Source organism: Felis catus, chromosome D1 (genome assembly GCF_018350175.1).
Source record: "Felis catus isolate Fca126 chromosome D1, F.catus_Fca126_mat1.0, whole genome shotgun sequence".
In the NCBI taxonomy this organism is placed as follows: domain Eukaryota; kingdom Metazoa; phylum Chordata; class Mammalia; order Carnivora; family Felidae; genus Felis; species Felis catus.
In genome coordinates this window covers 90,014,772-90,036,445 of record NC_058377.1, presented here as the reverse complement: position 1 = coordinate 90,036,445, position 21,674 = coordinate 90,014,772, and the positions used below count along the sequence as shown (strand labels likewise).

Sequence of the window (21,674 nt, the reverse complement as noted above, 5' to 3'; positions counted from 1 at the left end):
AAATGAAAACTTCATTTAAGATTAAGGTGTGACTCAGAGGTGCCTCGTGGCTCAGTCGGTTAAGCGTCTGACTTCAGCTCAGGTCATGATCTCACAGTTTGTGGGTTCGAACCCCGTGCTGGGCTCTGTGCTGACGGCTCGGAGCCTGGAGCCTGCTTCCAACTCTGTGTCTCCCTCTCTCTCTGCCCCTCCCCAACTTGTGCTCTTTCTCTCTCTCTCTCTCTCAAAAATAAATAAAACATTAAAGGAAAAAAAAGATAAGGTGTGACTCACTCAATCCGCCTAAGTGACCCAAGATGGGACAAGATACATGGGGGCTATGCTGTCATGGGGGGCAAGGGGCATTCAGGAAGGAGGAAGAAAGGAAGATGGGGGGAAGCGAGAGAAAAGATCAACACTAGCCCTGCCCCCCACTTTCAAGGCTGCTTCCTCAACTTTGCTTAATATGTGAGCGCCTGGCGCATGACAGGCAAAGAAGGAAAAACACAGGGACTCGTTTTGACCGTGCAGGGTGCAGGCGGAGGATGAACATAACTAATAATCCTAAGAGCTGATACTACCCAAGCTCCCTGTGCAAGCCATGACTCTAAATATTTTAGATGGAAGTAACACGTTTAGTCGCCACCCTTTCGGATAGGTACTATTACAAAACCTACTCCGCAGATGAAAACCCTGAAGGACAGGGTTATGGTACTATATCCAGGGAAGAGCTGGATCTCAAACATTAACCGGTTGATTTTAGAGCTGCCAAAGTTTCCCAAAAGAGAAAGGAGGGCCCCTTTCCTAGACTCTCCTTTGCACATATATATACAACACACACCAAAGATGGGTTGCTCTTGGGAGAGCCAAAGATATCATCAAGGCACCTGCCAAACAGGATGTAGCTTTTCATCCCACAAGTCTGCCAAGGCTTAAGGAAATTTTACATTTCCCGTAACTCCTTAGGGTTGCCATCCCCGCATCCCCCCACTCCCTCCACCAAGAGATGCACACAACCACCACCAGTGCCTTCCAGGCTCGGGTCAACCACCCCCCTCCCTGATTGCCTTCCCCACCACCTTAAGGTGCTACAGTTGCTACTTTTTGCCCCACACGCCAGCACTCGACACTGACCGCCTGTCTCTTAGGTCTCTGCCCTCGCTTCCCCTCCAGGGTTCCTTTCCCCTTATGAGGTAGGAAGATGAAGGCAAGCTTCCACACCCTTGAACACAGTAGGTACTCAAAACCACACTTGTCCAATGAGGAAGTAGGTGTCAGACACCCATCCAGGCAGGGGGCTCTAAGAAGGATCTAGCCGGACAAACAGACACCTTGGTGTGTTACCACCAGTAGTGAGAACCGCTAACTCAGGGATTCCCGCGGTGGGGTGTCTGGAACAGCAGCGGCAGCAACAGCACTTGGGAAACCGTGTGTGGGGAAGCGGATGGACGGGCAGCATCACCCGTCACCGGAGCTTCTGATTCTTCGAGAGAAGCAGGACAGTAACGTCCTCAGACCCTCACAGCTGGGCTCCCGCTTGGATGTATGTGAGGGCCCTTCTTGGCCATCTGACGATTGTCCCAGGGCCATGCTCACTCAGGTGCCACACTTCCATTCTAAACCCATCTGGATACACCCACCCCTTGAAATTCCATGCCCACCAGGTCCCAAGAGAGAGACCCGGGTCTATACACCTCCGCCAACAGGATGCCAAATAAAACAGAGGATGTCCAGTAGAATGTGAATCATTTTTTAGTAGAAGCACACCCCAAATGTTGCATTATTCATTGTTTATCTGAAATTGAAATCTAACTCAGCATCCTGTCATTTTATTTGCTAAATCTGGGAATCCTACCCCTAGGTCTGTCTTCTTAGGACCCAGTGCTGGCCTAGTGACTATCACATGGTACGGGGGCTGAATTGTCTACATAAATGCTGCAAACCCCCTCACGGGGGTAAAGGATGGACCCGAGGGTAATGGAAGGGATCAAAAGAGCAGTGAGCTGTGCAGGCCAGAGGCTTCTACTAAAAATTGTTAGGGGCAGGCCAGAAATGGAAAGGAGCTCTGTAGGCATAACTTCCCAATGTTTAAATATTGATACATATTTAAAAGAATTCCAAGCTCCCATAAAATACCATTCAGAGCAAACAAAGCATGTGGGCCCTTAGGTCTGGTACCAGGGTCATTCCTACCACTGTTAATGGCTCAGCTGCTATGCCCTACACCCACACTTCCCCAAAGCCAGGTGAGATAGGAGCCTTAAGCCCAGGGGCGGGGTGGGGGGGGGGCAGTGTTAATGCAGGATGGAGAGGTGAGTCTGGGAGAGGAACATCGATTGGTACACCTGCCTTCGGGGGCGTCTACTCTGCACTGGCAATGCCTCGTCCTGCTATTAGACTCTGCGGGAAGATGGAAGGAAATCACCTCAAGTGTTAGGAGAAGCCCAGGTCACACAATAATACCAAAGAGATGCTACTCACTGCTCACACGAAATTCCACATTTTGCAGATGAAACCGAGCTATGCTCAGAGAAGTGAAATGAGTTTGCCCAGGACCAACTACTGATTCTCAGTCTAGTGTTCTTTCTGCTACATCATGTGGCTACTTGTCTTCGGGAATCCCTTACAGAGGGCAAGAAACATTATTCCTTTCCCACAGTTTGGAACAACAGGAACCCTGCCTTAAAATTGTGCTTCAAAGAAAGGGAGGGGGGAGCAAAGAAAGAAAGGGACAGAAAAGAAAACAGTCTCCCTACCCCATCTCTGCTTCTGAAAAGCTGGAAGAAACAAACCACTCCGAGAACATACAAGGCATATTCAAAACCAAGAGGGTGAGGAGAGCCTACAAATTGCTAGTTACGCAGGCGCTCTCTCTTTGCTGGAGGTCAGATGCTAAACACAGACCAGAGAGCCCTTCAAAGAGCCCCAAGGTCCTTAGCCGACTCAGGCACCCAACGTCCTGCCTCTCCCCGGTTCACCAGGAGGCCCGAGCTGGCAAAGGCCAAGGAATGAGACAGAGTGCTGAGGCCGGCAGGAGGTCGTTCCTCCGAGACTGACCTGAACTGGATAAAATATTGCCTGCAGGGTGGGGAGAGTCTCAGTGAAGAAGTGGTCCCACACTTCAGCCAGAACCTCAATGCGATTTTCACCTACACGAGGGCGAGAAGATGGGAGGGGAGAAAGAAAGAAAAAGAATTTGTCATTACTTGCAGGAGAGGCTAGAGACCGCTCCGTGTCAAAGGGAGCATGGGGGCAGGTAACTCATGACCTACATTTCATCTAGGAGGCACTGCTACAAGTAAACGTGGGAATGAGTGGAAAGACTTAACCGAAAAGAGGCAAACATGTCTTCTATCCCCCAATCCAGGAAAGGGAGCTGAAGTCTGGAAATCACAGAACAGTTGCTGCTGTGGTGAGAATGGTAACAACATTCTCAGGCACTGTACTAAACTCCTCATCTACATTTCATGAATAAACTATTCCCTCACTTTACAGGCTCAGAGAGACAGGCCAGGTGTCTAGCCTAACATCACACGGCTAGAAGGCAGAGCTGGGATTCCAGAATCCATGCCCTTGACCAACATTATCTGGGACGATCACGTGCACAATTATATATTGTTTTGATTTTCTAATCACTACGACACTGGGTTTTCATTCTGGATTTGAGCTGTTGGGACAAGGAGGTGAAAAGAAGGGCCTGGAAACTGTCACTTCCACCCACTGGTTTGCAATAACCAGCGGGGAGAGGGAGGCAGCGTATCACCTGCAGAACTCAGGCCCCGCCTCCTGATGCTATACGTACGCTCACCCCTGGGATCCTGAGCCACTGGTCAGGCACCGCTCCCAGGCTGGGTGTACATGGGTCACCCAATGCCACCAGAAGGCCGTGCCAGGAACCCCGCACCTGCAGGAAAGGCCGGCACTGGCAGAGAGGAGCCTACACGGTGGCTGCTTTTTAATGACCTAGATAACAGAGCTGATTGGGCACCGTCTTTGCTCATCTGAGGCCGAGAAACTGGGTCGGCCAAGATTAGACACTGAAAGATGCGTTTGGCAAAACACTGCCAGTTCCACTGAACAGATCTTGAAAGATTCATTTAGCCTCTTCCGCCTATTAATTTAATGGACAATAAAAGCAGCGGCTGGGAGACAGAACAGAACAAGGGCAGAACCAGCAGCTAGCGGGGCCAAAGATGCATGGATTTTTGAAAGCTTGGAGAGACACACGCTAGGGGAAAATGCAAATCCATAGTCCCCTGTAATTTGCCTCACAAAGTGCTAATTACACGTTGTTGGAATCACTGATTGACTTCTCTGTCTCCTCTCCTAGAATGGGATGGGCGTCTGGGTCCTGTCTGTCCTGCCCCACCATTATTATTTCTAGTGCCTGGCATGTTGCCAGATCAATAAATTACTTTTTAGAAATCTTTGAGTGAATGAATCACAAGTATCAAGGGTACAGGCTTTCGCAGATGCTGCGGCTGGTGAGTGAAGGGGGTTAACATTTAGCCCCAGCATGGGACAGGACACAGCAGGACTTAATAATTAGCTCCAACATTTTCCTTTGGTCTTAGATCAAGGAAACATCCGCAACACGGGCAATCTGGAGGGGACAGTCTGTTTCCTTCTTCTGCATCCTCACCCTCCTTCTCTATTCCCCTAAGTACGTGGATTTTATTTCAGCCCCTCAGGCTCACCATGCTCTGCACACCACAGGGCATTTGCATGTGCTAGTCCCTTTGCCTAGACTATTCTTTACCCCTCTTTCTGCCTCACCTACACCTGCCTATTCTTTTAGTTTCAGCTCCAGCATCACTTCTATAGCAAAGTCTCACCCATGGATCAAACCTCCCTCCTACAGACTGTATTCTTTTTTTTTTTTAATCTTTTAAATTTTTATTTATTTTTGAGAGAGAGACAGAGCAGGAACAGGGGAAGGGCAGAGAGAAAGGGAGACACAGAATCCCAGCAGGCTCCAGGCTCTGAGCCCGATGTGGGGCTCGAACCCACGAACCGTGAGATCGTGACCTGAGCCAAAGCCGGACGTCCAACCGAGTCACCCAGGTGCCCCAGACTGTATTCTTAGTACCTGCTGCAGTTACAGTGTTATATTTCATAATGATTTGATTAATCTCTCTCTTCACCACTGGGTTATGAGCTAATCCACGAGGGCCTGGAATCCTAGGATGGTTTTGTTCACCACCGTGTCCCCAGCACCTAGCAAAGTGCCTGGTAGATGGCTGATAATCAACCAATGTCTGAACGAACCAATCTTTTCAAATGTAGGCTATGCTAGTTCGTGGCAGGGAGGAGTCGGGGAGCTCAAAAGGAACATCTGACATGTTAAGCCATCCTGGTACCCAAAACCAAGGTGAACCCAACACCCGGGGAACGTACTGCACAGGAGAAAAGGCCATATTCCAGCTGCTTTATTGACAGCCTGTATCCTAAGCCTTCCATTACAAAGCCCAGCAGAGGCCTTCCCGACACGAAGGAAGGGCAGGAGAATCCTGCAGATCCGTGCCGGTGCCCACTTATTCCCCTCCACCGCCAGGATGGAGAGCTCGTCAGCACATGAGGTAATCTTTCAACCCAGCAGCAGGAAGGCACCTCTCCTGGGAACTCGGGTCTAATTGCTGGCTTCGAACTTCACAGAGTAATGGAGGTTTTGGAAAGTGTTCAGAGAAGAATGTCCGACTGACACAGGCTAACAAAACAGGGTGACCCCGGGGAAGAAAGAGTTTCAGGGAGGTGACTTCACCTCCAGAAACAGCCCCTAAGGACTTAGCTCCCCGCAAAGATGAAGGGGGCTGCACAGAAGCTTCTAGACAACCACCCTATAAAAACTGTCCTCTAAATGTGCCACAGGAGTTTAGATCACCGGAAGCCCATAGAAGGGGAATCAGGGACTCCTTACGGTCGAGGCCACGAAAGCTCTGGGAAAGATTCCTGGAAGAAACACGGCAGATCCTGCCCACAAAAGATCAACACAAGGATAAGAGCTACCTCTGTCCTTTCTGCGGCCGTAAGGGACACATGTACAATGTGTCCATAAAACAATCAGGTCAACAGAGTACGGTCTGTTCAGTGATAGGATGGATCCTATAGCAAGGGAATCCTTTCTGTCAAATAAAATCTTTCGTGCGGTTGTAATACATGAAATAAAAAGGTGGAGAAGTTCTGGCTGAAGACAGGAAAGGCCCTTCAAGGTTCTCCACCTCTTTCACTGTGCAGAGGTGACATGCAGACCTCATGGCCAGCACGGACCCGGGGAGAACCCCCGCCCTGGTGCCCCATGGCGTGCTTTAGGGCAGAGGCAGAGAACCTCAGATGACCTTCATTTACCCCATTCAGCACCATTTCTGAGCCTTCGCTCCAAATGTATCCGTGTCAAGCGTCACTGGAATAAGAGACATCGACTCTTCCCTGAAAACACTTACAGACCTGGTTTTGCTCGGTATCTTTTTCATGAAGCTGGTTTCCCACATTTGCAGGAGCATGTAGTAACCCCTCAGGTGACTTACAGACAAATGATGTGGCGAGAGACCACGCTTCCCTTCCCCCCCTTTACTAGGCAGCCACTGTCCGTACTTGTGTACTGGCCCGACTGTTAAATGCAAAAGGGGCACAAAATCCCTGTCAGAGCCACTCACTTAAAACTAAGACCCTGGGCTAGTGGGTGTTTATAAGGTTGAGAAAGCCTGAATACAGCTATATGGAAGGAAAACAAGGTTACAAGTTCAGTCAGCTGTCACATATATGGAAGTTAATTTCTAATCTCTATTCATCCAAAGGTCTGCTGAGCACTTACTGTGGGCCAAGCACCGGAACTTTCCGGTGTCAGCTTCTCATTTGTCTCCTACTTTGTCTTCCCAGGGGACACTTCATGGAACAAGAATCTCTTTCCCAGGGAATGGAGGTGAAAAAAAAGGGATGCTCTATGGCCTGATATGTCTGGGACTAGTAGTAAATTTGACCTACAGATAGAGGTCTTTAGGCTAAAGTACCAAAAAAAAAAAAAAAAAGAAAGAAACCAGTTTGTGGACCTACGGCATGCCAAGTATGATGCTACGCCAGGTACACTCCTTATACTCCTTATAACCCCTAGCCCATTTGGTCATTTTAAAAATGATAAAAAACTGGGGCGCCTGGGTGGCTCAGTCAGTTAAGCATCTGACTCTTGATTTCAACTCAGGTCATGATCTCACGGTTCATGAGTTCAAGCCCTGCACTGGGCTCTGCGCTGAGCATAGTGCCTGCTTGGGATTCTCTTTCTCTCTCTTTCTATTTCTCTCTCTCGAAATAAACTTAAAAAAATTTTAATAAAAAATTTTCAAAAATAAATAATCAGTAAAAACTAAGGCTCAAAGGAACTAGAAACTTGGCCAAAGTCACCGAAGAAGTAGGTGGTAAGCTAAGGTCAGAATCCACCTTGGAGGCAGCGGAGAGGTAGCCCTTGATAGAGTCCCGGGGTTGGCCGCACTTTGCCTTGGTCCCATCTCCCATCTCCATTCGGTCCCTTTCTATTCTGTCTGCTGGGCTCTAGAATCTTTTCAGGCCAGGAATCTTCCATTGCCTATCAAATCATACGCCATTCAGCAGGGGCCTGTTTAGCCTAATGCCCCCCAAACAGGTAGGCCTCCTGTCATATAGGACCTCAACTAAGATGAAAAAGGCCGGTTAGAAATAGCCTGGGTCAGACGAGGGAGAACAGCACGTCAGGATCCGTGGTAGAATTTATCCCTCCACAGGGGACCGCCAGCACGCATCCCGTGAAACACCCTCGGCGAGGGTTCTCGGAGAAGACCACCCCAATCCCACCTCATTTTTCAAAAAACAGATCTGACGGGCACAGCCACAGTGGCTGGCTCCAAGCAAGTGGGGCCGCTCGCGGGGGGAGCGAGAGACAGGGTGAATCACTCACTTGGAGCCTGCCACTCTTGGACAGAAGCATTTCAGCTGTCCAAACAGCAGAGGCTGAGTCACAGGGCCCACTGTACGAGGGCTGCCTTGTACTTGCCTTCACACAGCTTAATCTTCTCCTCCACAAACAACAGGCCTTTGGCAAGAAGCTGATTCTGTCAAGAGAGAACAAAGAACACAAGGGTTGGGCTACTTCACGCACCGACAAAACCTCTTCCACGTCCAGTGGGTGAGGGCGCGGGGCTCTGGGCCCTTGGATGCCAGTCACGCTTCCCAGTACTAGAAGCCATCTGTCCTCTTGGAAGATCAGGCTTCGGGAGAAGTCAACAAGACATCCCACGGCAAACGAGGGAGACGAGAGCCAAACTCAACCACCATTCCATCCCTCCAAGCAGGGAGGAGGCATGCCACAGGCTTGGCTGAGTCCTCCGGCAGGCCTGTGGTGGACACCCGATGTCCTTCAAGCCCTTCATCTAAACTCAGAAAAGGGAGCGTTGAGGTAATGGGAAATTGTGCAGAGATAATATATTTTTTTAAGAGATGAATTTAGGGTTTCCCACGCAAGCATGAAAGAGACTGTATGCAAAACCTTAAGCAGCCGTGAGTATGTGTCCACCAGTGAGGGTGTGCATGGAAAGCTGTGGAAAGAGAGAGTACGGTTAAGTCCTTGTGCAATTGTACCTAGCAACTGCTGAGTGTTCTGCGCATGTCAGAGGGTTTATATCCTTCATTTCACCTAATTGCTACCCTCCCAACAGTCCTATCCGGTTGGTGCCATGACCTTCACTTTACTGACGGTCAGTGAAGAGACTGCCTACAGGAGACAGACCAGGTCTTCTTGGCTCTAAAAGCCATGTTCTCTCCACTCTGCTTTGTTGCCTTCTAGCAAGTCTCCCCACCCAGAGCCCCCTTGAAGGGCTAGCGCTGGTCCCATAAGAAGTGGAGCAGCCTCTTCACAGGTCACAGAAGCTCCAAGAGCAAGGATGCGCTGGTGCCTCTCCACTCACCTCACATTATCAGATTAACAAAGTCCTATGCTTATGGGACAGGGGGCCCATGGTGATCTGTATCCTATAGAAAACCTAATGCATTTCTTAGTATTCTCCTTTATAAAACCTTAAAACCCTGTTGCAACGATGACAATGATGCAAACCCTCGTGCATAGCAGAGTGGAAAGAATTTGGGTATCAGACAGGGGCTCAAGTCCCAGCTTGGCCACACTCGAGCTGTGTGATCTTGAACTTTCTCTAATACTTGAATTCCTCAGCTGTAAAATGGCACCATACCAGCAACATCATAAAGTTCTTATAAGACTTAGTCATTACACACACACACACACACACACACACACACAGTATCTCATGTCCTTAGTACTCAGTGGTAATGGGCATTGATGATAATAGCTGTTCTCTTAGCCCATCTATCTTCACAAAGGAGTGGGAGTTAAAGAGAGTCGGTAATGAATGGGCCTACATCAAACATATTAAAATATTTTGTCAAAGGAACTGTCACATTTCTGTGAGTCACACATATAAACCAAATTTCAGAAGCCCTATTAAAATTCACAAGAGATGATCTAACTTCAAAAGGTAGTTGGCCAGCGTTTAGTGTCAAGATGGAACCCCAACTCAAAGTCGGAATGACATCTTCTAGGAGAACACCAACTCTGTTAAAGGAGACAAAAATCAATTCCTTTACACAGAACAATGGAACAGAGAGGTAGTTCCAGTGAGACCCCACCTGCATTCTCCACCTTCCAGCCAAGCAAACGAATCCCAACAGCTTCTGGGTCAGAAAGCAAGAAAACACCACTGCACCAAATTTAGACTATCAGAAGCAAGGCTCTGTGACAGCCGGGCTGGACAGGAAAGGACTGTGCAGGTGCCTTCCAGAAGGCAGTCGCTCCACCTGCATGTTTCTGAGCAGCTGGGGCCTCAAGTCTCTGTGTGGGTCCCTATCACCCATCCAGGTGAAGTTCTCAGAACTTCCCCTGGGTGCTCTGTGCAAGGGCTCCTGATGCCATTAGTCTCTGTCACCACCTCTGATGCCAACACAGATGTCCCAGGCTTCTTCCAAAACAACTTTACAACCTTCCAAGATGTCATGTTTCTGCAATGCACCTGTGAATGTGATTGCGCCTCCCTCTTAATGCAGTTTTTGTGACTTTGTCCTATGACGTCTACATTTTAAATGGCAGGGGTGGGGGTAGAGTGGTGGGAGAACAGGAAGTACTCACAACAGAGAGATAAAAGCCTAGTCCAGGCGATGTCATGAGTTAAAGAAACAAATTCAAACCCTGTATCATACTCACTAGGTCCTTAGCGGTGAAGGCCATTTCTTACTGCTCTGGGAACAGTGCCCCAAACATAGCAGATGTTAATAAACATTGGCTGAATATATATTGCCTGTTTTGGTGCTGAAGCCCATTTTGAACTTTTAAGAAATCAAGATGAGAGACAGAATATGTAGAAGAGGAGAGAAAGTGATACAGGGTCCCTAAATCTGTTGACGTTTTCTTTACTTGATAAAAATCACTCTGTATCTATACCTTAAGGGATAAGCTTTCAACGATGGCCCAGGTTCTTCTTCCCTCTCTCTCCTACTTCTCCCCCTTCAAGGAGACATTTGGGGAAGAAAAAAAGACATTTTTTTTTCAATGAAAAGGAATGATTTGTGTATTATGGAGAAATGGAAAAGAAAATACTCTTTTAAAATCCTCATGATACACAGCATGGCAGTTCTATAACTTAGGCCAAAACAAGAGCAATAGAAACTTGGGCTCAGGAGGGGATTTAAGGAGCCTCTAGCCATATTCTGCCATCTCCCCAGCCCTGTGGTCAAAATCCACTGGTCACACGCAGTTTTGAGGCTATTTCGGTGGACTCGTCCTTTTCCAGGAAACTAAAGCACCTTTCAAAAGCATCTTGCAGACTCTTCTATCCGTAGGCATTTGTGGATTTTGCTCTTATTTTACAGCTGATTAACTGGTCTCCAGCTTTTGTTTGTCACGTGCACGCAGAGGAAGGATCACTGGGCCCAGCCTAGCCCACAGCCCCTGCTCTCCAGAGAACCTCCCGCCATGCACTCAATGGATCTGTGCCCCACTGTGCAAGCTCAAACCCCTTGATCACAGCCTGCATCTCTGGCTTAGCTGATTGGCCTGTTTCCTATCCCGTTGCTGACCCAGGTCTCAAACTGAGCCAACAGTCTTCTCTCCTGGGAATCTGCAGTCACACAGGCTCCTACCCTCCAAATGGTCCTATGTTCCTCCGGGCCTCATGGCCTGAAGGGCTTCCTGCTTGGGGTTTAATGCTCTGCAGTTGCCATTTTAATTCTTAGTATTTTTTATCTTCAAACTTGTGTTTTGTAAGTGAAATCTGATAGGGTTCACTTGTGGTCCTGCCTCCTATCACCTCCCCAGGAGGATTTTTCAACACCTGCTCGCCCCCCACTCCCCCACCCCTGCGCGTACTGGTCCCACAGGGTCTCCCTCACCCTGCCTCCGGCCCCACACTGTCCTCTTATTCCCCGAAATGCTGGGGGGCCCAGGCCCAAATGCAAGGAGGGTAGGGTTGGGGCAGACCCTGCAGCACCTGGGGAGGGGCCCCAGGGGCAGGCTTCCCCGCCCCGGGGCTGGCAGAGCTGTGGCTCAAGTGCTGGTAACTCAGGGAGGGCCTCTTGACCATCCTGGATGTGTGTACTGAGGGCGCAAAGGTTCCGATCTCTCGCGGTGGGGGGGGGGGGTCTCCTGTCCACCACAGGCTGCAGCAGCAGGCCCACGGGAAAGGGAGACCGACCTCCCCAACCCTGGCTGCGGCCACTCTGTGTGCTGCTCGCTTCACCTCAGGATACGCCAACTGGACATCTGTGGGGCTTAAGGCTGCTGAGACATCCCCCTCCTTCCCCCCAGAAGGACAAAGGAAAACGAAAAGAACCAGCCTTGACTCAGGCATCCATCTTGGACGGTCTGTCCTTTTAAGCATCTCTTCCTGGAACTCGCCTCACCGCATTCCCGGCCCTTAACAAAGGCATGGTTCTGGAAGGTGCTGAGGACATGCTTGCTGCAGGCTGTGGTGATGGAGCTGTGTGGTGCCAGGGCTGGGAAGAACCCGACCTTTCTCTGGTCCCGTTCCCTGCCCAATGGCGGCAACCGCACCACCTCCCCGGCCCGATGGCTTGGAGCCAACAACCGTTTACATTAAATAGCAGCCACCTAGGAAATGACTTGGGACTGGGAACGAGGCCCATTGTTACTTGGTGCCTTGCCCCCAACCCATAAATGAACTTAGACGTGGAATACACATCACTTGAATCAAGCAGTAGAGGAGCCTGGACATGAAAGACAGCTGACACGTCTAAGACATCAAAAAATACGCCACCAACAGAAAAATGAAGTTCAGCTAGGAAAAATGCAAAAAAAAAAAAAAAAAAAAACACCCAAAAAACAAGGATGTCTGGGGAAAGGCATCCAAAACCACCCAATCTTGAGTGGGTGGGACAGATTCAGCTCATCCTAGCTGATCATGGATGGCAGGCAGGAGGAGGCAGGGGAGGACAGAGGAGAAGGTGGGCTTGTCAACAGTGTGCACCTCTTGTCAAGCAGGTACTTCCCCAAACCCACCGGAGGGACTCAGGGAAACAGGGAACCCACAGGCTGGGGGGTGGGGGTGGGGAGAAGGACACTAACCCATCTTCCCAGAGGAAAGAACTTTCCAACAGCAGGAATCCTGTAAATGCTAAGGCTGCCTGCCACTGCTTTAGCGATGATGATGATGATGATGAAGATGAAGAAGAAGAAGAAGGAGGAGGAGGAGGAGGAGGAAGAATGACGGTAGAGTTATTCACTGGTTTTTACTCTTGTCAGGCACTGTATTAAACCCTTTGCATGCACTAACTAGCTCATTATACCTTTCCCACAAACTATGCCTTTTGTACAGATGAAGAAACGGAGGCTCAGAGTAGCAACTAGCAGATGTGAGACCAGAACTAGCACCCAGATTGGTCTGAATCCAAACCCCCATTATATTCCCCTGGTTTATTTTAGCAATAATAAAACAATATATATAAAGATACAAATAGCTACCGTATGTTGACCGCTCCCTACAAATTCTTAGTATTTGCATCTACAACATCTCATCCAGTAACCGCATCAACTTTTTGAAGTCGGTACCATGATCTCAGCTAGCGTATCACTAAGAGAACTGAGGCTCAGACAGGTTAAGTGACATGCCTGCAGTTACCCAGCCAGTGAGCGTTCCAGCAAGGATGGGAATCCAGACCCACCCGGAAGAAGGTCTGGTGCTTTTAGCCATCCTGTTCTTCTGCCCTGTCCACTGGGGAGGTTTCTTGTGTCCTTGCCCAAAGGGGAAGGGAGAGGAGATCCACTTCAGGATCACACATATGGGGAGCAGTCGGTTTAGCAATCTCGGGTGACGGGACGGAGTTCCGCCATGAAACCTCTATCCAGCTGGGCCATTTCCGCTGCCCAACCCTGCTACCAGCTTCCCAAATTCTGCCTCCCCCGAAGTACTTCCTCAGGGCCTCCCTCTCCGCTATCCACACACACTCACTGTCCAGCAAGGCTCACACGTGGCTCCTAGGTGGGTTCCATTCCCAAATGAGACATTCTTTCCTACCCCGGAGGCATCTAGAAGCATGCCACTCTGCCCACGGAGAACTCTTCTTAGCCAACAATTCTTTTCTAACCCAGGCATGTTTCCAGTGATATCAAGATCCACAAAGGTTCCTGGCACTGGCACTAAGCCAGGGATGGAAACTATGGGCCACCTCCTTTTTTCCCCCCTGCAGCTTTGAAAGTACAGCCATCATATCTAAGGATGTCTGCATTTCCTGTGAACCTGGATGCCTTCCTAGATAAGCAACAAAAAGCCTTATAAACACGACTCGTCCCCAAGCCCAGAGAGTTCCTAATAAACCAGTCCTGGTGTGTGGATGGGGGCGGGGAGGGGATGTGGCAGTGTAATGAGACCAGACAGAAATCCCCAGAAGGGAGTGTGAAAAAGATGAAAAACTTGCTACATATGCGAATCCTTCATTCAGCACCATTTCAGTGGTAGAGGGTGAATTTGGGCTTTTAAAAAAGTCATCTTGGGGCGCCTGGGTGGCGCAGTCGGTTAAGCGTCCGACTTCAGCCAGGTCACGATCTCGCGGTCCGTGAGTTCGAGCCCCGCGTCGGGCTCTGGGCTGATGGCTCAGAGCCTGGAGCCTGCTTCCGATTCTGTGTCTCCCTCTCTCTCTGCCCCTCCCCCGTTCATGCTCTGTCTCTCTCTGTCCCAAAAAAATAAATAAACGTTGAAAAAAAAAAAGTCATCTTAAAGGAAGCTGGAAAACAGTCCCTGTCTGTTTCTCTGGACACCAAAAATAAATAAATAAAATGTAAAAACACTGAAATTTCTCTTCCGTGGAGTTTTTCAGGGAATGCCTTACGGGCATTTTAACATTTAGAGTATAATCCAGAAGATTTTTCTTCCATGGCCAGAGGGCCTGAGCCTGACACTTGCTCTACATTTTACCAGCTGTGCGATCTTGGATAACCTCCCTTCTGAGAGCTGCAGTCATAGTATCTGCAGAACAGTAATAACAAAATCTTTCTCATCAGCTGTCAGGAGGAATAAGTGACTTGGCACAGGGAGAATGCTTCCAGCATTTTCTCAGACTTGATTAGGTATCAGAATCACAGAGTTCTGGGCCCCATCCCCAGTGTCTGATTCTGTGAGTCCGAGGCGGGGCCTGAAAATCTGCCTTGGCAACGCGCTCTCAGGTGGTGCGGAAGATGCTGGTCCGGGGACCACACTTCGAGAACCATCAGCTTTAAAGAGTGGCTGGTGCATAAATGCATGATAACGTTCACCGTCGTGACTATGGATGTTTTTGTCCTCCATATAACCCCTTTTTTTAAAAACAACAACAACAACAACAACAACATTTACTTATTTTTGAGAGAGAGAGACAGAGACAGAGTGTGAGTGGAAGAGGGACAGAGAGAAAGAGAAGGAGACACAGAGTCCGAAGCAGCCTCCAGGCTCTGGGCTGTCAGTACAGAGCCTGACACAGGGCTCGAACTCACTGACCATGAGATCATGACCTGAACCAAAGTCAGACGCTTAACTGACTGAGCCACCCAGGCGTCCCCTCCATATAGCTCTTAAGCAGCCTCAGAGACAGTTGCCCTGGTGCTTTCCATGCCTAACAAATATTTCTCAGCCCTTCCAACTCAGTCTTTACCCCTCATGGCCACTGAACTGCTGAATGTTTGCACTCATCGGAACACATGTGCATTTCTAGCATCTACCTCTGCCTTCCAACCTTCCTTCACTGGTGCCTTAAACCTGGCTGCTGCCATTCCCTGCCTGCTCTATAGGAAATCACCCAATTTCACCCATAGTGGGTTCCTGAAAACACGTATTCGTGTGGAACAAGACACTTACATGATGTTCGGAGTTCTGTTCCCACAGAGCTAAGAAGGATTATAAAACCCCTAATTACACCTCACCTTCGGAGCTCATCTTCGGGTGATAGATTTTCAGCATTTTGTACTTACGTGTACCTACTATTTAACAATAGAATGTGCAATCACCCACGTCCAATGAGGCTAAAGATCCGCCATTGCAGCATGCCTGCGGATTTTCATCTTTATCTCAATTATATTAAGACCTATGGTTATCAACTTCAAGGCCCATTTTCCCACTTATCCTCATAAAACGTGAGAGAAAGTACAATAAAAATATTCAAATAATTGCACAGATTCCAGGCAATCGCCGAGGAGATTAAGCATGGCGGAGCTGCTGACAGGGAACGCGGCTGGCTGGCGGGCAGCCCCACACAGTGCAGCCTGGGACATCCAGGGGTCCTTCTTGCAGCCCCCAGACTGGCACCACCCCATTCCCTCCCCTCACAGTGCCCAAGCAAAGTTTCTGAGCCACTCCCAAGTTTACAGACTCCACAAGGGCTTTCTTCCAAGTACTGGCCAAATCCAAAACGTAACCTCGCAACCATCTTCTCCCCTAAGGGTGTCATCTTCTCCCCTTATCTTTTTGCTGGAGCTCAGCCCACTTGTTCAAAGCCCCATCTCTTGCTCCCCTCCATCCACCTAATCACCCCTTTCCTTTTGGGGAACCCCATGTGTTTGGGAAGACCTCCCAGGCTGACCAAAGAGGAGCTGAAACTTTTTGCCTCTAGTCAATTTGGGTTTGGAAAAAAAAAAATCACATGAAAGTGATTTTCCCCAATCTTTATCATCTCTCCACCCAGGAAGAATCTGTGGATTCTTACAAGTCCCACCCAGCTTTGTCCCTACAAAGTATACTTATCCTGGGCCTGTTTGTAAGCCTTTACCATCCACTCAGGTTTTCAGGTAACACTACCCTGTGTGGTACCTGCATAGAGGTATCCACATCCCTGCTCTGTCTTCAATGTCAAACTCCACGGTGACCATGACACTTCCATGGGTCTCCTCCTTTGGTTCTGCCCTGTGCCATAAGCCCTTAATGAATCTTCCCTGATAATGATGAGCTAAGAGGGACTGGCCTCCTGGGGCTCTCACAAGACATGAGCAGTAATGGAAGTATTTAGATCAAACACTACCAGGCCATCTGTGGCCTTTGGGCACTGGGGTGACTAAATTTCCCCTTTTCCTAGGTACTATCTTGTTCAGAGCTACTGACTAGAAACTGAGTTTCTGTATCAAGCAAAACTCTAGTTTCACCAAAGGGAATTTAACTTTCCGGGCTTGGGGTAAAAACTTGCAACAAACACAACACAGCCAGCAGATACAGGAGCATAGAATATTCTATCTGCAGCCACTCCTCCCCCCCCCCCCCCCCCCCGATCCCCATGCCCTGCACCACCGACGTGGTTAACCATTAATTAGGTGATAGAAAAATGTAGAGCACTTCCGATCATCATTTCCAAAGTTCTAAGGAAACAGTTATCCCACAGAGCTGTCTCTATGATAGAGTTCCCCTGGGAAACCCCAGCTTTCCTTCCAGGCCCAAAACAGAAGGAAAGAGAAAATTCAACACTGGAAATGTCAGATTTTGTCCCGCCAGTTTCTTATGGAAATCTTTCTATGCTTCTGTGGATCAAATGGCCTGTCTTCTCTGTGTGCAGACACAAGATAAGCACTCTTTTCCCACCTGCTTCCCCTCTGCCTTCACCTCAGGTCATTTTCATTATTCCTGACCGAAGATACCCTTCAGTGAATCTTTCCTTGAAGCTACAAATTGAGAATGCTCACCTTCAAAAGCAGAGCCACAGAGAAGGTTCTGCAAGTAGAGATCTCTGGGTTGGAGAGATGAGACCCAACCCAACCCAGAAGAGATCTCTCTGGGTCCCAGGAGATGTGAGTTCATCGCTAAATGCAGATGGCAGGGAGGGGGCACCCGATCCTTCATATCACACAGAAAAGCCCAGAGCCCAAAGAGCCCATTCATTGTCCTCTCCAACAGCCACATCCATGGCTTTGGGGTCTCACCTCCACCCTCATGTTCTGTTCCTTATTTGTCCATGGACTTCCTCCTTCCTCCTTGCTGGAGGCGTGTTCTTTCTGGAGCCCATTCAGACTTTTCCTTCTTCACAGTACGTCTGCTAGTTGAATGTGAAGGCTGGCCTCTATAGCCCTCCCTCCTGGACCTCCCTCCTCCCTCCCATCCTCCTTCATGGACAGTTCTTCCTTGCATGGCTTTGGAACCAGCCCACCTTCAAGCAGTGCCCAGCATTGGGCTTTCTAAACCTGACTCTCTCTTGAACCACCTTCACCATCTGGCCATCGCCAGGATCCCCTAAACTGTTATTCTTTGCATACTATTTTTCTTAAATCAGTCCACTTTTTAAAACATAAATATGTTTAAAAAATGAAACTATAGCAACATCATTTGCCATAAACAGAATGTAACTCAACCATCAACTCGAGGCAAAGAAAAAAAATTTTATGAAATCCTAATCAGTGTTCCTAGCTGAAGACACTAAGTTCGAGGCATGCTCTCTCTTTCTGAAACAAGGGAGATCGCCAAGTCCTGCAGGAGCATCAAAGATACAGTGGCGCAAAGCGAGACTCTCCCTGGGCACAATCCAAAGCATGAAAGGAAAAGAAAGGAAAATACATTCTAGCCACGAAGACCAGTATTACTTAACGTCATTGTGCATACCACCTAATATCATCTCCTGTATCTGTGGTAGACAACCCCTCCCTCTCCCTCTCTCCCAAGAAACTTCACTGGGCATCTCTTATGTTCCAGGTACTTTCCAGGCACTGGGGAGCCAAACACCTTTTTTTTTTTTTTTTAAAGGGCTCTGCACCTACAGGAAACTTAAAACCTACATTTAAATAAACAGCGTCCAGGATAGCTTTCTCTCCAGTCTAGTACTAAGGAAAATCCCAGATTCAAAACTGTGAAAACCAGTTCCCACCCCACACCCCCAGAAAGAGACTCAATATTCACCAAGCCGTTTCTCTGATTAAGCTCTCGATGGAAAATGACATGTGGTTATTAGTTAAGTGGCTGGCGTACTTTGTAAGCAGCATTAACCGACCCCCCCAAACCTCAGGGCTTCCCAGATAAACAAGTCCCCACCCAAGTGCCCTTCCCCACCCATCCTAGGGGTAGCCCCCCGTGCCAAAAGACAACTGACATTTAAAACCCGATTGAAACCACACCAAACTCTGTCTACTTTAAATGTCAGCGAGGAAGGCTGCCGGCCTGGCAGGTTTCTTCAGGACCAATTGAAAAACCACTTCTCTGTAGTTGGATTTAAAAATCAATCAGTACAGACAGCAAGAGAAGAGACTGAGGACAAGGCTGACCTTTGAGTCAAGGGCAACTGAGATGATTCACATTTGTAACTAATTACCTCTTTCTTAATCTTTATGTTTGTCTCTCCCTGGACAGGGGCTTTTTCTTTCAAGCAGCTGAGACATCTGACCCGATAGAATTCCAGGCTGCTGTTGGGTCTTGCTTTGTCCATATTTATAGTGGCCATTCTCTGCTCTGTGTGTGTGTGTGTGTGTGTGTGTGTGTGTGTGTTAAAGGACTAACATCTGTCATTCTTTAAAAGTGCACATAAAAATTTAAGCTTCCCGAATGTTGGTAAGGAAGAAAAAAAAAGAATGTCAGTATTGTTTTTAAGATCTAAAAATTCTTTAACCTGTCTTAAATAAAAGTATGTTCTCCGTGGGTATAGAATAGCACCACCAACCTGAAACCAAGATGTTAGGTATTTTTATGTTAATTTCCCATTAAAAGGGTTGGACGACACTTTAGAATAACAAATACGCATACAGTTAAGTTTAATAACCGCGTTACTCTGTCTTCCTCTGTGCTAGTCACTGTTCTGAGCACTTGACAAATAACACTTTATTTAGTCTTCACGACAATCTTATAAGGTTAGGTCCTAACACCCCTGGTTTTATAGAACAGAAAACTAAAACACACAGAGGTAAAGCAACTTGCTCAAGATCACACAGGTGGTAATGGGCTATGCTGGGCACTAAACTCAGGTAGTCTGGCTTTAGAGGCCACGATCTTGACCACTCCCCTACTCTGTCCCCCACCCAACACCCACACTATGCGCTGAATGCTTTGCATGTGTTATTTCACGTAAACCAACAACGACCTCTAAGGTAGGTCATGTTTTTGTTCCCATTTTACAGATGGGGAAAATGAGGCATCTTGCCCAAGACCTACTCAGCTAATGAGCCGGGAAAAGTAGTAACTCTGACTTCACTAAAGTATCACTCAGTCAATTACTCACTGTCAAACAAACGTCCCCATGCCCTCTCCCACATGCCTGTGGGTGGAGTCAGGAAAACAACTTGTGTCAGTCGATTAGAAACTATCCTCTGAGGGGCGTCTGGGTGGCTCAATTGTTTAAGCTTCTGACTCTTGATTTCAGCTCAGGTTAGCATCTCACAGTTCATGAGTTCAAGCCGCAGGTCAGGCTCTGCGCTGACAGCACGGAGCCTCCTCGGGATTCTCTCTCTCCCTCTCTCTCTGCCCTTCCCCTGCTCATGCACACACAACACTCTCACTCTCAAAATGAATAAAGAAAAAATGAAGAAGAAAAATAAACCATCCTCTAAGGGAGTCAGGAACCTTGAGTTCATTAGCCTCATAACAAGAGTGTTTGGGCAGGAGGGGTGTCAGATCGCCGGATCCAATCATCTTTAACAGAACAGACTAGGAGGCTTAGCGACAAGAAGTCACTTGGCTGAAGGGTACATACCGTTACACGGAATTAGATGCCATCCCCGGGGGGTGAGAGGGAATGTTGCTAGAGGAGCAGTTCCCACAGTGTGGTCTGAGGTCCCATATCCCCAGATCTTTACCACAGGGTCAAAACTAGTTCCTTAATGACACTAAGCCACAATTTACCCTTTTCCTTGCATCTTCCATCAGTGTACCGTGCAGGTTTCCAGAGACCGCATGATGCGCAATGTCACAACAGACTGAATGGGAAACAGACAGGAGGATCCATCCGGCTATCTTCTATGAAGCCAGATGGTACAGAGATTTGCAAATGTAAAATAATGCCTCTCTTCTATTTTTTTTTATTCTGAAAAGTTATTTTTCACTAAAATGCTATTTAGACTAACATGTAATAGGTTTATTATTTAAATGACTTAAATATTTTTAAGTTTCTCAGGTTCAGTTTCCAATACGGTGAAGACAGAGATAACCCAAATAACCGATCATTTTTAAGAGTGTAAGGATGACCAAGAAGCCTGAGAACCACTGCCCAAGACTGTAATCTCCATAAAAGCAGGGACCACACTGGCCCTTGCATTATCAGGGACTCGGCATATGTAATCTTGGATGTTGAAGGAATGCCCAGGTGTATGGTATTGACCATCCCTTTAGATGCATGTATCCATGTGCACTATAATGACAGATACTCAGACTCACACAACTTACCTGGAAATAGTCTGTAATGAATGATCCAAGTTCACTCTTCAGCAGCCTCCTGGGGAGAGAGAAACACCATCAAGCAGCCCATGATAGTAGAGCTCCCGGTGCCTAACTCACAGACACATACAACGATAGAGTGCTCCCCAGTGGCATAGGGGCCAAGGCCAGGTCTAAGAAAGGAGTGTGCTAGGCTCTAATAATACCTCTGCACCAAAGTTATTATGGGATTCAGGCAATGGAAGTCCTAAAAGGGTATCTGTTCCTTAGTTCACTCTACAAAGACAACCATCACCAGAGGGCAGTCGCGGGAGATTCTAATTCTAATAGAGTTGGTAGAAGCAAGCTAGGGGACTCTGGCTTCATGGGAAGCAAAAAAAAAAAAAAAAAAAAAAAAAAAAGAAAGAAAAGGAAAGAGAGAAAGACCATAATTTTGTAATCTTCCATATTTGTAGACTTTATGGTTTAAAACATATTTTTCATGCATTCTTCAGCCAAGGATTGAAGAACTGTAAAGTATGTGTGAGAGGAGGGCAATTATTATCCTCCAGTATAAGTAAAGAAACAGAGGCTCAGAGAGGCCCCCAGTGGCAGAGTGAAGATACAAACCCAGGCCTTCTGCAAATTCAACATCTTTCCCCATAATCCCACTCTGTCTCTCCTCCAAATCCATCAGAGACATTCAACATGGTGCCATAGTTTGGATGGTCTTACCACCTCCCCCCCCAAGTGACTGAGGCAGTCGTTCAAAGGGGGCTACAACAGGGAAAACAGATTTTATTGATCCAGTTTATTGAGCTTCCCTTGACGTGCCAGACACTGGGCCAGCACCAGGTGGACGGAAGTGAACAA

General features: G+C 48.0%; 1 protein-coding gene across 16 annotated transcripts in view; it reads right to left on the bottom strand.

The window, feature by feature from the left end:
* Window positions 1-21,674, bottom strand: part of PRR5L (proline rich 5 like) — a 152,095-nt gene that overhangs the window by 16,554 nt on the left and 113,867 nt on the right. For 14 of the 16 annotated variants that reach the window (XM_045039146.1, XM_045039145.1, XM_045039147.1 and 11 more), the window contains 3 exons: window positions 20,832-20,880; window positions 8,000-8,057; window positions 3,037-3,128 (listed from right to left, as the gene is read on the bottom strand). In XM_045039146.1, the coding sequence (XP_044895081.1) occupies window positions 3,037-3,128; window positions 8,000-8,057; window positions 20,832-20,880 (199 nt within the window). The remainder of the gene's footprint in view (window positions 1-3,036; window positions 3,129-7,999; window positions 8,058-20,831; window positions 20,881-21,674) is intronic. The other 2 variants (XM_019812284.2, XM_011286802.3) reach the window with 2 other exon arrangements.